At 39.0% G+C, this 16,473-nt stretch overlaps 2 protein-coding genes across 2 annotated transcripts in view; both read left to right on the top strand.

Annotated features, from left to right (window-relative positions):
* Window positions 1-9,665, top strand: part of TRPM7 (transient receptor potential cation channel subfamily M member 7) — a 54,018-nt gene extending 44,353 nt beyond the window's left edge. The window contains exons 27-40 of the mRNA XM_048956739.1: window positions 549-625; window positions 1,499-1,558; window positions 2,584-2,665; window positions 2,969-3,039; window positions 3,563-3,600; window positions 4,180-4,205; window positions 4,502-4,552; window positions 4,642-4,707; window positions 5,061-5,344; window positions 5,606-5,688; window positions 5,995-6,200; window positions 6,870-6,921; window positions 7,014-7,120; window positions 8,156-9,665. Coding sequence (XP_048812696.1) covers window positions 549-625; window positions 1,499-1,558; window positions 2,584-2,665; window positions 2,969-3,039; window positions 3,563-3,600; window positions 4,180-4,205; window positions 4,502-4,552; window positions 4,642-4,707; window positions 5,061-5,344; window positions 5,606-5,688; window positions 5,995-6,200; window positions 6,870-6,921; window positions 7,014-7,120; window positions 8,156-8,286 — 1,334 coding nt within the window. The 3' untranslated portion in view covers window positions 8,287-9,665. The remainder of the gene's footprint in view (window positions 1-548; window positions 626-1,498; window positions 1,559-2,583; window positions 2,666-2,968; window positions 3,040-3,562; window positions 3,601-4,179; window positions 4,206-4,501; window positions 4,553-4,641; window positions 4,708-5,060; window positions 5,345-5,605; window positions 5,689-5,994; window positions 6,201-6,869; window positions 6,922-7,013; window positions 7,121-8,155) is intronic.
* Window positions 9,666-11,335: 1,670 nt separating this feature from the next.
* On the top strand, window positions 11,336-15,909 carry USP50 (ubiquitin specific peptidase 50). Its single transcript, XM_048956513.1, has 5 exons — window positions 11,336-11,355; window positions 12,467-12,548; window positions 13,123-13,347; window positions 14,520-14,581; window positions 15,192-15,909. The coding sequence occupies exons 1-5, from the start codon at window positions 11,336-11,338 to the stop codon at window positions 15,337-15,339; spliced, it is 537 nt and encodes a 178-aa protein (XP_048812470.1). The 3' UTR covers window positions 15,340-15,909.
* Window positions 15,910-16,473: the final 564 nt, after the last annotated feature.

The following is a 16,473-nucleotide window of genomic DNA, read 5'->3' as shown; positions in this document are numbered from 1 at the left end:
GTATGGTTCTTTGACATCTAGCATTTAGAACATACTCTTCATTCTTACTGTCCAGATTTTATAAGACTTCTGGTGCAGAGCAGCTTTCCGTTATCAATATAAGCTGGCTTTCATTCATTACACAGCCACGTGCTTGGTAAAATCCTGGAGATTATTTCTTGCAATGTGGAGGATGAAGGGTATATTGTAAAAGCTACCTCATAAAACTGTCTGCTTTTCCTTCATTTATCATGGCTGCATAAAAGCACTGAATACAGACTATCTGGATCCTTTCCTGTGAAGAACATACATTTAGGTAAAATCTGAAAAAGTTAATTTCACATTTTGAACTGTGGTAGTCCATGCGGTGTGGGAAAAGCGGTAGTTTCGTATTAATATTTTGTCACATCAATCTTACTGTGTTTGGAAAAAGTTCTCTGGTGCGTTCAGGCACACAAATTAAATTAGATGGTTTGCAGCCCTTTGTTATGATACAGACTATTGCCATGGTCAGGACATGGCCAATTGCTATTGATTTTAAATACTTTTTTCAATTCACTGTGTCAAAGGTCACAGAGACAGCATGGAGTTGCAGCGGTTCAAGGAGGCAACGAGCAAAATTAAAGAAAGAAGTGCTGATATTGAGGTAAGCGTGGAAATTTTTTCTTATTTTTTTATTTTATTTTAACTTCACTGTGTATTGAAAACATCTTAAGAACAAATACAGTGAAGAAATTTGTAAAATGCAGCCTGGAAGGAGTGCAGCTCTCTTACTGTAAGCAATTGAGTGAAAACTCATGCAGCCTTAAGCGTGCATCAGGTGTTGTTGCTTCATAATATCAAGAGAAGAACTTATGAAGCTGAAGTGAAATAACTGTAAATTAAAATTAAGATAAAATTACATGTCCCACACTTAGTGGGTGACTTTTTCAAATGAGACATTTGACACTTGAAAATTTCAACATCAGCGTTTATTTATAGTGATATACAGAGCAAAATGATAGTGTACGTGATTGAAATAGTGACTGCAATCAACACAAAAATTGATGTGATTTGAAGAAGAAAAGCCCTTTTTGTTAAACTTATCTTCAAATAAATGATGTGTAATTATAGTTTGCTTAAATAAGGTACAAATAACTACTATGAAGTCATTAATCAGGACAAATCTGTATTCCAGATGCTTATAGTGTATATGTATATGTACACACGTGCACGTACATATAAAAACAAGGGTTTTTTATTTTAGTATTAAAATAATAAATCACTGAATCAGCCATAGAATGGCTTGGTTACAAGTTAACTATTTGCAGTTACCCCCCATTTGGGGAAGAGTCTGAGTTGAGAATTGCCTAATGACCATTCGCAATGCCAGTATTCTGCCAAGTTGTTCATTCTATGTTTTCTGATAACTATCACATGTGACCAAAAAGCTTTGTGTGTATGAATTTTGGTGCTTCTATTAATAATGTTAATCTTTTGCCTTTTTTTTCTTTTTATTATTATTATTTTTTTTTTATAGGAGCAACAGGAAGACTTCAAAAAAGCCATACTGGAGGGCATAGAGACCACCAGGCTGCAAGTAAGTAAAGAAGGTTTCCATTTATTAGAGACAATTTTCAACAGATAGTGAATTTATTCTTTACAGTGAGGATGGGGAGCTCTGTTTTTGTAGGTCACTTGTCTGTAAAGATATAATGAATTCTGGTAATTATTTAAAAAACAAAATAATGAAAAAGCAAAACTTAGGGGGAAGTTTGCCAATTGTGTGATGAGCAATTATAGTCTATTTTCAACAAATAAAATTGCAGCATTTGCCTTTAATCAATGAGTGTCTTCACAAAGTATGACTCACTGAAGTTGGGATATCCAGACATTATGCATGAGTAATGGAATTTATAACGAAGCACAGACTGAAGAATCTTAAATAAGTGCAAATGGCTGGATTTCAGGATTGCAATAAAATAATTTGTCATACCTGTAATTCTGAGCCTTAATTTCTCTTTGGGAATTGTCATTTTTCCTGAAAGCTTTGCTGTCACTCATGAGTTGGAAAACTGTGGTTGAGCCAGATATGGCAAGTAGATATTCAGAAAGTAGTTAACTAAGAAGTGAGTCTGTGAGAAGATTTGGTTCATAAAATGTAGATCTTTGTGGCAAAACTTACTTAAGTATTATTCTTATTTTCAGTGGCTTCTTTAAACTGAACTTTTGTTTCTGTCTTAGCCAAGTTCTCAAATGAAAATAGGTAATTAATGAATGCAGATGATAGAATATACTTGTGATACTTGCAGAGATCCAGCATAATGTACATTTCTGTAATCATATCTTAACATTCTCTTTAAAAATATTCTTTCAGAATAGATCAGCAGTCTTAATAAGTACTTGGAAATGTTAGAGTTGATATTTACTGTGAGGAATGCTAGCTGGAGTAAGCTTGACTTCAGCATTTTTGTGCAGCAAGCTATTTGAGGTACATCCAGAAGTTTACAAAGCAGAAATACTTTTTATTGTACTTATAGGTAGTCCTAAAAAAGAAAACTAGGCAGATTGCTTGCTGAAAGAGTAGTAGCTGTAAACTGATTCGTGTGTGTATTTCTTTTGTAGGGTCTTCAAACTGACTGTGGTCTTAGACAGTCTAGTTCTTGTGGTGGGTTTACTGACCCTTTGGCAGTCCATTCAGAACAATGTAAGTGTGCCATCTTTTGAGATGACCTATTTTTTTTCCACTCAGTTGTGTTGACAATGCATATTCCAGGAGGGTACAAAGGAGACACAAAAAGTTATGATTTTATGATTGGTGCCATTTGTTTCCTTGTGATAGATGTAATTATGCCAGCTTAATTCCTGTTACCTTGAGGTTGCCACAACAAATAACCAAATAGTTGTAAAAAGGTAAGCAATTTAGTCGGAACTGTGTTGGAAATTTGTAATGGTCAGATAAGCAAGTAAATGCAAATCTTTATTCAATTATAAATCTTTTCATTTATAGACCCCAGCAAGAGTAGAAGAGCATCGAGTGAAGACGCTCAACAGGTCGACTCTAAAGCAGCTTTGCTGACGGTTTGTATTCTCCTCTTCCTTTTATTATTGTTGCTGTTGTTGTTGTTGCTAATGTTGTCAAACAGAACTAGAACTGAAGGAGTAAAAGGAAAAGAAACAAAAGAAGAATACCGATTTGTAGTCTTAGTTGTTCGAGGAGATAACAGGAGGGGAACTGTTCTGGCTAAGAGAAGTTTTATATATTCTCCATTACGTACTATGATTATTCTTACTATGAAAATACATGTTCCTTCCTGTTTAAACAAGCCCTTTTAAAAATAAAAATGTCTATATGATCTATATTTAAAAAAAAAAAATGAATACAGCCTTTTCTGCTTTTTTGTCTTTACCATTCCTTACATCTATTAGAATATTTCCACCTACCTACAGTACAGCCTAATGGAATCTTTCCAATAAACACACTGCACTGCAAGATCTTAAAACATATAACTCTCTCACCCCAAAATTAAATATACTACTTTCTCCTTACAAAACTGAAACAAAAAAAGTTTTTCCTTTTTTTTTTTTCCCCTTTGATTTAAAGGATTGGTTGCAAGGCAGACCTTCAAGTAGCAGTCAAATGTAAGTTACTTTCTGAATGTTACTAACTGAATGTGTTCACTGGAATGCTATGACAGGTTCTATTTAAATTAATGGGGTCACATCAAAGGGCAAAACATGTTCTTACATGAAAATGTTTGTATTGACACTTGTTTGGGTGCTAACTTCCAGGTGAAGGTCTTTTCCCAACCTTTAGAACTTGTAAACCTTCTCTGAAATTGTGCAGTCATTGCTGTTGTTAACAATTATCCCTTGAGTTAACTGTTAAAACCATTACCTTATTAATCTGATAACAGAAGTGTTAGCTGTTGGGAACACAATTTAATTAAAGCATTTCTGTGAGAATGGACTCTTGTGATGCAAGCTTTGCGTAATGTTGTACGTGACTGGCAGTATTTAAAGTATAGCTCTAAAGCTGTGAGATTACTTAACAGCCTTCCATTACCATTTTGTAATTAAGCAGTAGTACTGCCCTTGAAAAATAGGGTAAAGGCACTACTATCAGTTTAACAAGGTGACCTAGGATGATGTGTTAAAATTGGTGAACGTAAGGCAAGTTTTTAACAAACAGTGACCAGCTGCTTTTTTGGCATTTCACAGGGCATCTGAAGAAGATGCATTGAATGGTATGTTGATCGTTTCTTCTATAAACAAGCTAGGAGCTTTTTCATATATACAAACTATGAGAATATTCTTTGAAGTTAAGAGACAGAGCTGTGATTACTTTTTTAACAAATGGTCTACTACCAGGTACTACAGTTTCTTCTGATGTATTGAAAAGCTAAATGAGATACTTAATTTTCTGCATAGCAAATCTTTTTCAGACCCTAACCACTTGGAGAGAGTGAGCTTTGTGCATGGTTATTTTAATACACAATCCAGGTGTCAGGCAGTTTCTCTCATCATTTCTGATCTCTCTTAGGCATTGCTTCTCCTTTCAAGCCTATCATGGATATCAACTATTATTACTCAGGTCAGTGCCTCTTATGAATAAATGTTCATATTTTTAATGACACTTATTAGATCCTTAGAATCTGATGAATGCTGTTATTTTTCTTCTAGCTGTGGAAAGAAATAACTTGATGAGGTTGTCACAGAGCATTCCTTTCACTCCTGTGCCTCCAAGAGGTAAGAACTTTAATTCTTGCTAGTGGGTAGAGGGAAGAGGGTCAGAGTTCAAACAGCTGGCTTCATGTGGTCTTTTGGAGAAGAAAACAAAAAGCAAACCGTGTCCACAGAATGCTGTTTAAATGGGGTCATTAGTAGTTCTAATCAGGGGGATCAAAACATCGTGCCTCTATGTTGCTGTATGAAAGGAATTGGAGAGAAATTCCAGCTGGCTTGTCTAGATTTTTAAAATTAATGTAGAGTGTTAGTAACAACTTCACGTGTGTTGCAGTCTAAGAACGCAGAGATATTCAGTGCTTCAGTTTTAAACTTCAAAAACTAAAGGTGCTGATTGCTTTTTGTATTGTAAATAGGTGAACCAGTCACTGTGTATCGCCTTGAAGAAAGTTCTCCCAACATCTTGAACAACAGCATGTCTTCCTGGTCACAACTGGGACTCTGTGCAAAAATTGAATTTTTAAGCAAAGAGGAGATGGGAGGAGGTTTACGTCGAGCTCTTAAAGTTGTATGCACATGGTCAGAGTATGACATCCTGAAATCAGGACATCTTTATATCATCAAGTCTTTCCTTCCTGAAGTTGTGAACACTTGGTCAAGCATTTATAAAGAGGACACTGTGTTACACTTGTGCTTGAGAGTAAGTTTTATTCTTGTCATTTACTGAACATAGACAAGCACGGTGTTTAAGTTAGCTTGCTGTTCTCTGTGAGCTAAAGGGCCTAACAGACAAAAAAACCTGCTCCATTATGGTTTAGTGAATCAAAAAGCTAAATATCTTAAAGTGTAAATATAATTTAAAGAGCAAGCAATTTGGCAGTTACTGTTCTCTCTGCCTTTTAAACTGCATAATGTTTCCTGTTATATAATACAGCAATAAAATATGGACTTTGGATTCTAGGAAATTCAGCAGCAGAGGGCAGCACAGAAGCTCACCTTTGCTTTCAATCAAATGAAACCCAAATCCATTCCTTACTCTCCACGGTGAGTACTCTTGAACTTCTGTTATATTGCATGTTTTTGATATAGAAGAATGCCTACGGGGTTGTGAACGTGTCAGTCAAGCATATTAAGGTGTTGATATGTTTTTTTTTTATGTCTCTGGATGTTATTAAGAATGTTACAAACATTCTTGGCAATGTTTTTATTGATATTTTCTTGCAGTAATTCTAGGCTTGTGTGACAATAGTTTCAAATGTTTTAAATAAGTAGATAAAATAATTATCCATTAGTAATGGTATGCTTGTTGTTTATTTTGGAAATATGTTCATTAAGTGTGCTTTTTACTAGGTTCCTGGAAGTTTTCCTGTTATATTGCCACTCTGCTGGGCAGTGGTTTGCAGTTGAAGAGTGCATGACAGGAGAGTTTAGAAAATACAACAACAACAATGGTGATGAAATAATTCCAAGTAACATGCTAGAGGAGGTTATGCTGGCTTTCAGCCATTGGACATATGAATATACAAGAGGGGAGCTGCTCGTACTAGATCTGCAAGGTAATGTCCCTGTTTTGAAACTGGGGTCAAGGACCAGGGAAGATGTATATGGGTCTTTCTCACAGAATCGTAGTCCTGGGTAGGAAGGAACTGATAAAGACCGTAGAGTCCAAGTCCTGCACTCACTTGTAATCACATTTTATTAAGACTTCATATGCTGGTAACAAATAATGAACAGTATTTACTGTGTCTTGATCTAGTTAATCTGAATTGGTGGTGAGCTTATTGAGTGTGGCACTGGATGCTGCAGCGCTGAAGAGAATATGTGTACACAAGCTTTACTAATGATAAGCACCATAAAAATAATGCATTTGTAGAAACATTTGAGTAGTAGTAATATAGCAAGCTGTGCTTATACTGAACTGTGTGCCACATATTCTGTCTATGAGAAGTTCCATGTAAGAAATTTCTCTCAGGTGAAAAGTGGTTAAGAATTGTAGACATGAAAATAGGTCAAGGAAACCTGAGAGGTACAAACTACTTAGGAGCAATTCATGTAAGATTAAAGAGTGTCCTATACCACGTGATTCCTTCTGCCTTCATTCTTGGGAAAGCTGAGAAGTCATAGCTGACAGTGCCAAGGCTTTTCAATATTAATGCACTGGTGTAACATATAGATAGATAGATAGATACTATATATTTAACTGTTTCTTCCTGTGCTGTCTGAAGGTGTTGGTGAAAATTTGACAGATCCGTCTGTGATAAAAGCTGGAGAAAAAAGGTAAGATTGAAGAAAAGTTTAAAGAAAACGATACTTTTTTTTTTTTTTTTCTGGAGCACACAGCCTATGTTTATATGCCCTTTATTTCTAAGGTCTTACGATATGGTGTTTGGTCCAGCCAACCTGGGAGAGGATGCGATAAAAAACTTCAGAGCGAAGCATCACTGTAATTCCTGCTGCAGGAAACTTAAACTCCCTGGTAAGCGTGGCTACTGTATTTTTTCTGAGACATTCATATACTGTAGTATATTGTATGATGTATAATTAAACAGTTGTGTCATGCCATGAAAGTAGATTAAGTAATAAACGTCAGTTTTGTATTTTTACTTTTCAAATGTTCCATTTTAAGAAGAAAAATCTGAAATTAAGCATTTAACAGTGTGCATGTATTCTGTATTTGTGTGCACAATATTTGAAGTAGGTAGGCTAGACTGATGTAGAATTCAGAAGGTAAAATAGAAAAGGTCATTAAAAAAAAAAATCATAGAATCATAGAACCATATTTTTTGGAAGGAACTTCTAAATGTCATCTAGGCCAATTCCCTCTATTGAACTGCGTCTCCTGCAGCTAGGTTGGGTTGCTCAGATCCTGGTGCAGCCTGACCTTGAGTGTCTCCAAGGAAGGGGCACTCACCATCTCTCTGGGCAACCTGTACCAGTGCCTTACCACCTTATTGTAAAATCTTGTTCCATACAACCAATCTACATCTCCCTTCCCTTAGTTTGAAACCATTTCCTCTTGTCCTGTCACAACAGACCTTGCCAAAGAGTCTGTTCCATTCTTTCTTACAGCCTCCCTTTAGATACTGAAAAGCTGCTCTTGGGTCTCCCTGGAGCCTTCTCTTCTCCAGGCTGCACAGCCCCACTGTCTCAGCCTGTCCCTGTAGGGGAGATGTTCCATCCCTTGGATCATTTTTGGGGCCCTCTTCTGGACATTATTTGAATTATAACTCCTAGTAAACTTGAAACAGATAACAGAGGAATCCTTTAAAAGTCAACCTAATGCTTGCTATATAATATCTGTAAATAGAATAATTAAGGCCCTGTTACTTTTTAAAGCACAGCTTTAGGCTTCCCATTTCATGTACGATAAAAAACATCCATTTTTTAGCACTGAGTGTGTATTGAGGAATTCTTACTTACAAGTCTATCCAGTTATGTGAAAGACTTATGCTTCATTGAGTCTGCTCTACAAATTGATAGTAACCAATATGACTTCATTTTGTTTGTACAGATCTGAAGAGGAATGATTACACACCTGACAAGGTTATATTTCCTCAGGATGATTCCCCTGAACTAACAATTCAGCCTGGAAGCTGCACCAAAGAATCAGATTCAGCTAATTCTCTTCGTTTGATGCTCTAATGATGTGATCAAATCAGTGGCTTCATCCAAACATCATGGAATGTCACAGAGCTGTCACTTATCTTTCCTTCACCACAATTAAAAGAAAGATGCATCAAAACAAGGATTACTGTGTTATAAGTGAAATTTTGGCTGGTCCATATTCTAAGGACCTAACAATTTGTGATAACCATCTACAGAGAACAGATTGGCAGCTGGTCATTTTAGAGGTTGAATTATGATAAGTATTTATGGCATGTTTTTAAAAGGAGCTTTTTAGCAGAAGGTTTATTTTTTATTTTGTTTTGGTTTAGTGGAGGATTTTCTCTCCGTAGTCCTGTGGTGTGCAATACGCCTTCAACCAAAAGGATTTCGGTAGCTGATGTTTTAAGGTAAAGCATTTGTCTGTTTGGCATCTATCTTACCGTCATTTGGAAAAAGATTGGAGAAAGCACCTACCTCTGTGATGCCAGAGTATTCTTGGGGCGTGTTTGGAAGTGTTCCACTATCACCAGATGATTTGTAATCTGGCCTTTTGGAGAGGGCAGAGCCAAACGAGGGTGTGCATGTGACGCCAGTAGGCTGAGGTTGAAGGTAGGAACTCGATCTGTTCCAATAGAGAGAGAGTCTCCTGGATCAGGGTTCGGCTTCGTAGCTGTAAAACTGTTTATTTTTTGTGGAATAGAGCCCTAATTGTGCATAATGAGATTTCTTGTTTTATACATTTCAGTTTTCTCACATCACCATCAAATAGTAACAAAGCCATGATAGACTGGTATAATCATATTTAATAGAAGAAGTAGTATGTACTGGTCCAAATAAGTTGCCTTGTGAGAACACAAGTTGGAAGTGCTTTTTGTTGTACATAGTGACTGCTTCAGAAGTTTTGCCTTCCAAAGATCTCATCAAACCAGTGTATCAAAGCCGAATGTACACATAACTTTTAAATGTATTTAAAATTGTGTAGAAAACATCTTTAATGTTATGTTATTTGTGGTACTTATTTAAGAGAGACTAGGGTTGGATTAGCATTATGTAAAGTTCGGGAGATTGCAATGCACCTTCATGCAAATAAAATATAATTTAACTGTCCCAAATATTGTTGAGCATTCAGCAAGAAAAACCTGTTGTCCAACTGAAGTTTCATGCTGCGATTTTTTTGTTACATAGGTACTAATTTGTAATTTTTAATTAAAAGGGCAGTATACAGCTCTATAAATTTTTTTATTCAGTAGTGTATCTTATAGATACAGACTTAAGGCACGAACACAATAGCTGTTTAAATGGTGTTTTATGTTTGACGGGGAAAGGTAAAATGTTATAAGGATATGATACTGTATACATTTTGTATATCGTTAAATCTTCAAAGAATCTAAAATAAATTTATTCTTGTTTACAGACTTCTGCTGTCTGTCTTAGTCTGAAAGGTTATATCCCATGGCTCTGTGTGTGGAAACAGTGTTTGCTGTGCTGGGACACAGCAGCTGGTTGTCTTTGAGGTGTCTGAGCTTTGGCTGATACCAGGAAGTAGGGGAGTAAATGTGGAAGCTGTAGTGCACAAACGTATCTGATAGGATTAATGAATAAATGAGATAAAATATCTTAAAGTTGTTTATAGTGCTTGTTTAAAATTTGGAGCTCCTTATTGGGTGGTTGCTTGCATCCCCTTGTGTTGTTGTGAGGTGATAGGCTTCTGTTCAAGGCAGGAATTACACAGCATACAATGCATTAATGAGGCTGGTTCTTAAAATCGAGAAGGATTTCTGGAGGAGACCAGAAGGTTAAATAAGGTCAGGGAACGTGTGTATGACTTGGAGTGGTTAACTGGTTAACTGTGTGTGTTTTTGTACATCTTCCTGCCATGAGTGCCAGCTTACTGAGAATACAGCTAGAATTACATGAGAAACCTCAATGTAAACCGAGGAGAAAACAATGGCAACTTTTACATACAATCTTCTCTTTTGTGCTAACAGAGAACAATTGTAAAGGAAGGCATTGGAAAAATGTGGTGGCAAAGAAGTGTTGGTTTGCAGAGGTATCCTAACCCTCAGGAGAATATTCATGTCGTGTTCATGTTGTGTTTTCCAAAAGTAGGCTGTAGGACCATGTGGGTTCGGCTGAGAACATCGAGCGTCTCTAAATCTTACCAACCTTGATGTGGATTTCCATGTTATGCTATTTGAAGAATGCCTTCCATAAATGGAAATTGGTAAGCTATGTTCTTCTCCTTGTTAGATATCTTAGATTCCCTACCACAAACCTCAGGATAATTTCACTGGTAGAAAAACCCACTGAATTAAACTGATTATGATGTACTTAATACTGGTGTTACTTGGTTATGTAATCTCTGCTTTTGGAAAGATCTCTGATTATTATTATTATTATTCTCTTTTTACAATTAATGCTTTTCAAGGTCTTGATTTGCATTCCACCAACAGTAGGAATAAGCACAAGAATTATGTTTATTAGGATTTCATTACAAATTCTATTCTAGCTGCATGACAATTGTTACAGGTTAAATTTATCTTGCAGTTTCCCAGCAGTGGTTTCAGAAAGCATTTTCTTTTTCAGTGTTGTCCTCAGCCTGTGTATGATCGCAGTACTTGCTGTTCAAGATATTTCCCTGCTCTTGATCATTTTCCCTCTGTAACACACAAGTAATACACAACAAGTAGAAGCTGAAAAAGCTGATTAGTTTGTAGTATCATTGATTCCTCTCATACAGCTCTGGGAACAATTACTCATTTCCTCCTCCTATCTATTTTTCTTAGTTTGTTGTACAGCACTGCATTTGTTTTGGTTGCTCTAAACAGTTCCCTGTGCTCATGCTTGTCATTAATGGAGGGAGATTAAGATGAAATTCCTTCATACCAACCATGGTGGAGCAGAACTGAAGTGCATCAGCTTACTCTGTAAAATACTGCATGTGTGTGCACTCATGCTAAGATTTTGGGGGTTGTAACTTATTTTTGTGTATTTGCTTTTTTAGAGCCAGGGATGAGAATGTTGGTACGGTAACGGGAGCTTGCCAAGAAGATCAAGGGGCAAGTTCCTGACGTGGGGACTCCTGATGGCAGGAAGGAAGGAAGGGTAAGCTATGTAGGTATATAGAGATAATTGCTTTTTCATTACTGAATTTGAACTCTCATCATTATTTAACCATGTAGAAGTGTAAATATATATCTGTCTGTCTAGTTGCACTACTACCATAACTACAGCTAATACACAAAAAGTCTAGACAGTGCTTTTCCATGTTAGACTGGATATTAGGAAGATACTAGCAATAAATTCTTTACTGTGAGGATGGTGACACACTGGAACAGATTGCCCAGCAAGGTCATGGATGCCCCCTCCCTGGTAGCATTCAAAGCCAGGCTGGGTGGAGCTTTGAGCAACCTGGTCTAAGGGAGGCCTACAGCAGGAGGTCGAACTGGATAATCTTAAAGGTCTCTTCCAACCCAAACCATTCTATGATTCTTGGATGATTCTGTGTTTGTGCCGTGCTGCTATGCTGTTGTTTGTGCTTAGTGTAAGGTACAGGTGGTTCTATTAGTTGTAGCAGAAGTGGAAGCAAAAGTGCGGCCGTTGCTGAAGGGTGTTGTGGAGTAGAAAGACCAGGGAAAGTGGCCTTTTGGGCAGCAGCTGGAAAACTTCTGGCAGGAAGCTTTGACATCAAGGCATGGCAGTGATTGTTTTCTGAGACTGAAACTTCTGAAGTTCCCCTTTCAGAAGATGTGCAGCAAGTGGCAGCCTTCTCTCAGAGTCTGCACAAAAACAGAATTAACTAAGAACAGAGGCATCTCTTTCAAGTTACAGTAGGCAGCTGGAAGCTTCCCTCCTGCCCTTGCTGCAATTGAGCAGCAGATCTCTTGTTGCAAACTTTGACTGGAATTTTGTATCTTGTGGTGGTTTTTGTTTGTTTGTTTTGTCATTCTCCAGCCTCTGCCATAGCCATAGCTCGGCCCTTCCATATGCTTGGATAAGAAGTCTGACTTCTGCCATCTCCCATTGACGTCAGTTAGTATGGTCTTCTCTTGAGTCCACATGAGAAAATATGATATTTCTTCTAAGTAGGTCTGACTTACTATTTGCATTCTGTGCTTACTGTGCCCCAGTAAGAAGGTGTTGTGCTGCAGGAGGAGGAGGCTTCTAGCGCTGTGGAATGAGATTTCTGAGCAGCAGCTGTGCCAGGGGCTCACAGGGGCAACCCCCGCTGTGTGAATGCAATTCTGCGGTGCCTCTGCAGAGTGTCACTGCTCTTAGAGTATTTCCTCTCAGGAGAATAAGCAGCAGCCCTGCACAAATGAGGTGATCCACACTGCTGTTATTTTTCTCTCCTTCCAAATGCTACATGTTGCAATGAGGACGCTGGAGGCAGCCACCTGCCAGCTCCCCACCCGCAGACATGTGGCCGCAGCTAGGTTTTGTCCTTCCTCCCAGGTCACCTCCAGCACGTCCCCTGCTCCTCATCCACTTCCCCTTTCTGTCAGCAGTACCTGCACTGTCAGCAGGCAGAACTGCCTTTATTTGGAACTTCCTGTTCCAAATGGCTGGAAGTCCCAGACCAGAGCCAAACTTTTCTGACACTTCTGTGCTACTGAGGAGACTTGGTCCTGTTTGGGGATGCTGCCAGAGCACCCTCACCTCTCACTGTTGTTTCCTTCACCCACCGTCCCTCATATCATCAGTACTCTGCCTCTGCAGATACTACCCATATGTTTCCTTGCTGAGTAGTTTAAGTGTTATACCTAATTTTATTTTTTTTTTGGCCATTTTATGCTAATACCAGAAATTGTCATCCCTGTCTTCACATTTTGTTACTTTCTAGTATCTGCAGTCTCTCAAACCAAATGACAGAGGCCATCTGAAATTTGTTTATTCTTCCCAAGGGAGAATGGCAAATCTGCAACCACCTTTGGCTGTTCTGCATCTGATGTATGGCTGAGAGAGCCCAGCTGTATTTCCCTGGGGGGTTTTTGTTCAGTCCTTGGGGAGCAGTGCCCAACTGTCAGCAAGAGGACTCAGTGGGATGTACAGGAGTTCATCTGCATGCTGAACAAACTCCATGAGGCCCTAAAGAAGGTAAGAGTGCTGCTGTGATGTGTTGGACGCTGTATGCTTCCTCTGAATTTTGTACTTGAGCACCTCACGGCATAATCACCAGTTCTCCTCTTCCAAACTGCATGATATGGCTGCTAAAATTATCATTTTCCTCCTTTGTTTCATGCTCACATGTACAGTAACTCACTATCTTCTTCTAATGCCATGTCAAATTGCAGCCCCTCATCTAAATGCTAATGCTGCCTGTGCCTCTTCCCTGCCTGCCCTTTCCATGCTTTACGTTCTTCCTTTTCATCTGCCCACAATCTTCCTCTGCCATGCCCCTGTCTGCTCTTCTCTTCCTCAGGTCCCCTGAAAAACAGCTTTGCTAGCACTTAAATCATCCCACCCACATGTCCAAAGTGTTAAATCTTACAGCAGCTTACTTGATGCTCCATATACACAGATTAAACTGAAGTAGTAGAATTTCAGCTTGTCTCAAAACTTGACTCTAAATAGCCTGCGGCCAATGGGCAGCTGCTGCATTGCAAACCCACTCTGCTCTTCCACAGAAATTAGCTCCACACTGCTCTCAGAAGATGACCTGGTAAACTGGGCAGGCACCATGGGTCCTTCACCTTGTGTTGGACTTGGCTTGGTGCTACGAAGGGAGCTGGCAGGGCAGAGACCTCCAAGCTGCTAACACCAATGTTGTAACAGTGAGGGGAAGTTAATTCCCCAAGAAGAAAATAGCTGCTGGGGTGGGAAGAAGCTTTTGTAGGGAAGGGTAGCCTTGAATCGGAAAAGACGAAAGATGAGATCAGTTATTTCTTTCCAAATAACCAGAGTACTGCCAAAACCACAAAAACACCAGGATTTTGTACTGGGTTCACTGACGACCAGTTACTGCATTGCAAATGAACGTTCTCCTCCCTGCATCGCAGTAATGGCAACTTTCACCCATGAGCTGTCTCATTCAGCTGAAGTCTGGCAATAAGCAGCACTGAGCACTGCAGGTACAGCAGTACATGGAGATGTTTTCAGTGGTCCTAACATGATACAGATCTCATTCGTTCTCAGCACCTTTTGCAGGTTAAGCCACATTAAACATTTGCTTCTCTTATGACCTTGAATCACTGAAGGAACTTCTGAAACAGCTGGCTACTTTTTCATTTGTTACTTTAATATAGCCAAGCTCCTGATGTGGAACAAAGGAAGACACTGCAGTCAAGGCTACCACAGCTGAGGTGCCAGAGGTAGATTTGTACCTCTTTAAGTGAGAAATAACTATGTGGGGTGAGCCAGGGCTGTTTCCTGGGATTTATGCGCTAAGAAGGATATTGTCAACTGCTAACATTATGAAAAAAAAGAAGAAACAGTTCTCTGGAGTAGTTGGGCTTCACAGAACTGATTCGGAATTAACAGAACAATTAACAGAATTAATTCCCTGTTCAGCATTTGCCTGCCCTGCCACGTTAAAACACCTTCTGGTCCTCAGCTATAGCTTTGGCTGCATTATGAAGGTTTAGAAGTATGCTGTATACTGAAAGTTACAGAGGAAAAGGGGAATGGAGTCTGGCAAGAAAGAGTTGACGATACAGTCCAAAACATTTAAGGGATGGTGACAAGGACACAGAGGTTTGACTTCTGTCTGCTTTTAATACCTGTGTCCATTTCTAATAGATGGAAGGATCAGACAGCAACATCTTTGCTTTCCTTGCTGGACATCATTTGCAGGCACAGTGCGTTGGTCAGTGGATGGTAATACTCAACATTAACACAGATGTATTTCAAAACCCAGGGTAGCCATTAGACATTCTCCCCCTCCCCCAGTAAAGCCAGTTTAAGAAAACACAATAAAAGAAGTTGAATGTTATTCAAAATAGTTCAAAATTTTATTTCAAGTTTGAGAGGCAAGGCAACTACAAAAGGAAACTCTTCACTGACATCTGCTATCCACTCAGCAATATGGATCTCTCTCCATATAGTTACACATTTTTCTGCAAGAACTCAGGTACAGCTTGTGTGCTCTGATGTTGAGCTTTGCCTTTCCTACTTCTATGTGTAACACCCTGTCCCGTGTAACAGATAAAGCCTGGGTTTGTTTGGACTTAGAGCTGCCTCTGCTCCAGGCACTTAAACATCCAGCAGCTTGAAAAGCACACACGCATACAAAAACCTCAACCAAACAACCAGCACCTCCCCACCGCTCCCAATTCAGTCTACAAATGCATCCGGTAAACTGAAGTTTCCTGAACAAAACCATCAGCACCTGAACGCCTTTTTTCATCAGGAAGTGGTACACCCTCCTGAAAAAAGGGTGCTTGGCTTCTTTTAATTGTAGTTGGAGCACATGAGAGAAACGGTCCCTCTTTCCTTGACTAATCATCTACCAGTAACATTTATATAGTTGATGTTGGAATTGTATTACTGACTACTGTCAGCCTAAATTAAGCCTATCATCGTGCATCCATTGAGAAATGCACAACAGAACCCATGTAAGTTTCATCTCCAGCCAGAGACAGAGTAGTCACAGCATGTAACCAAACAGAGCAGTTAGCACCTCTCTACCCTTCTCTCTTGCCACATCCCAATTTTAAAAGCTCGTGTTCCTGGCAGCAGCCTCCTCAGCCTTTTCAGCACAAACTGATCCTGTGTGGATCCTGCCCATAAATAAGGATCACGTGGGCTCTTCTGTCACTCTCTGCTTATAGTGACCTGTACTGGGGGCTAACAGCTGGGTTTCACATTTAATATTGCAAAATAGATAAGCATGATAGTAATCTATGAAGTGTTTCTTCGCTCTGTTTTAAAGCATTTCTTAGAATTAATGTTCCTCTCCGCAGCCCCAAAGGAGAATCTTCTCTTGCCTCCTTAAGTGCAAACAAAAAACGATTGCCAAATCTGTAAGGAGAGTTTTAACAGACTATGCTGTTTGTTACAGAACCTCTCTGGCATTCTGCAAGCACTCAGTCACCAACAGCTCACACAGCTTTGATAGTCTGCAGATCACCAAGATCCAGAACTCAGTGCAGCCTGGCACAGCCACTGTTGCACACTGTCAGGCCTTTTCTGCACCCACAAATAGCCAACAGTGACCACAGAGATGCCGTTAGAACTCATGCAGTATTAGCTACGTTTTGTTCCATCATTAAATTAGCTTTCATA

The sequence above is a fragment of the Lagopus muta genome, chromosome 10, assembly GCF_023343835.1.
Source record: "Lagopus muta isolate bLagMut1 chromosome 10, bLagMut1 primary, whole genome shotgun sequence".
Lineage (NCBI taxonomy): Eukaryota > Metazoa > Chordata > Aves > Galliformes > Phasianidae > Lagopus > Lagopus muta.
This window is presented reverse-complemented; position numbering and strand designations above follow the sequence as displayed.

Excerpts from the sequence above, each read along its gene's own strand:
- USP50 (XM_048956513.1), top strand. The coding sequence starts at position 11,336 with ATGGCAGGAAGGAAGGAAGG. Across the intron at positions 11,356-12,466 it reads ATGGCAGGAAGGAAGGAAGG|GGGCAACCCCCGCTGTGTGA; the intron begins GTAAGCTATGTA and ends AGGGGCTCACAG. Across the intron at positions 13,348-14,519 it reads TCCATGAGGCCCTAAAGAAG|GAAGACACTGCAGTCAAGGC; the intron begins GTAAGAGTGCTG and ends TGTGGAACAAAG.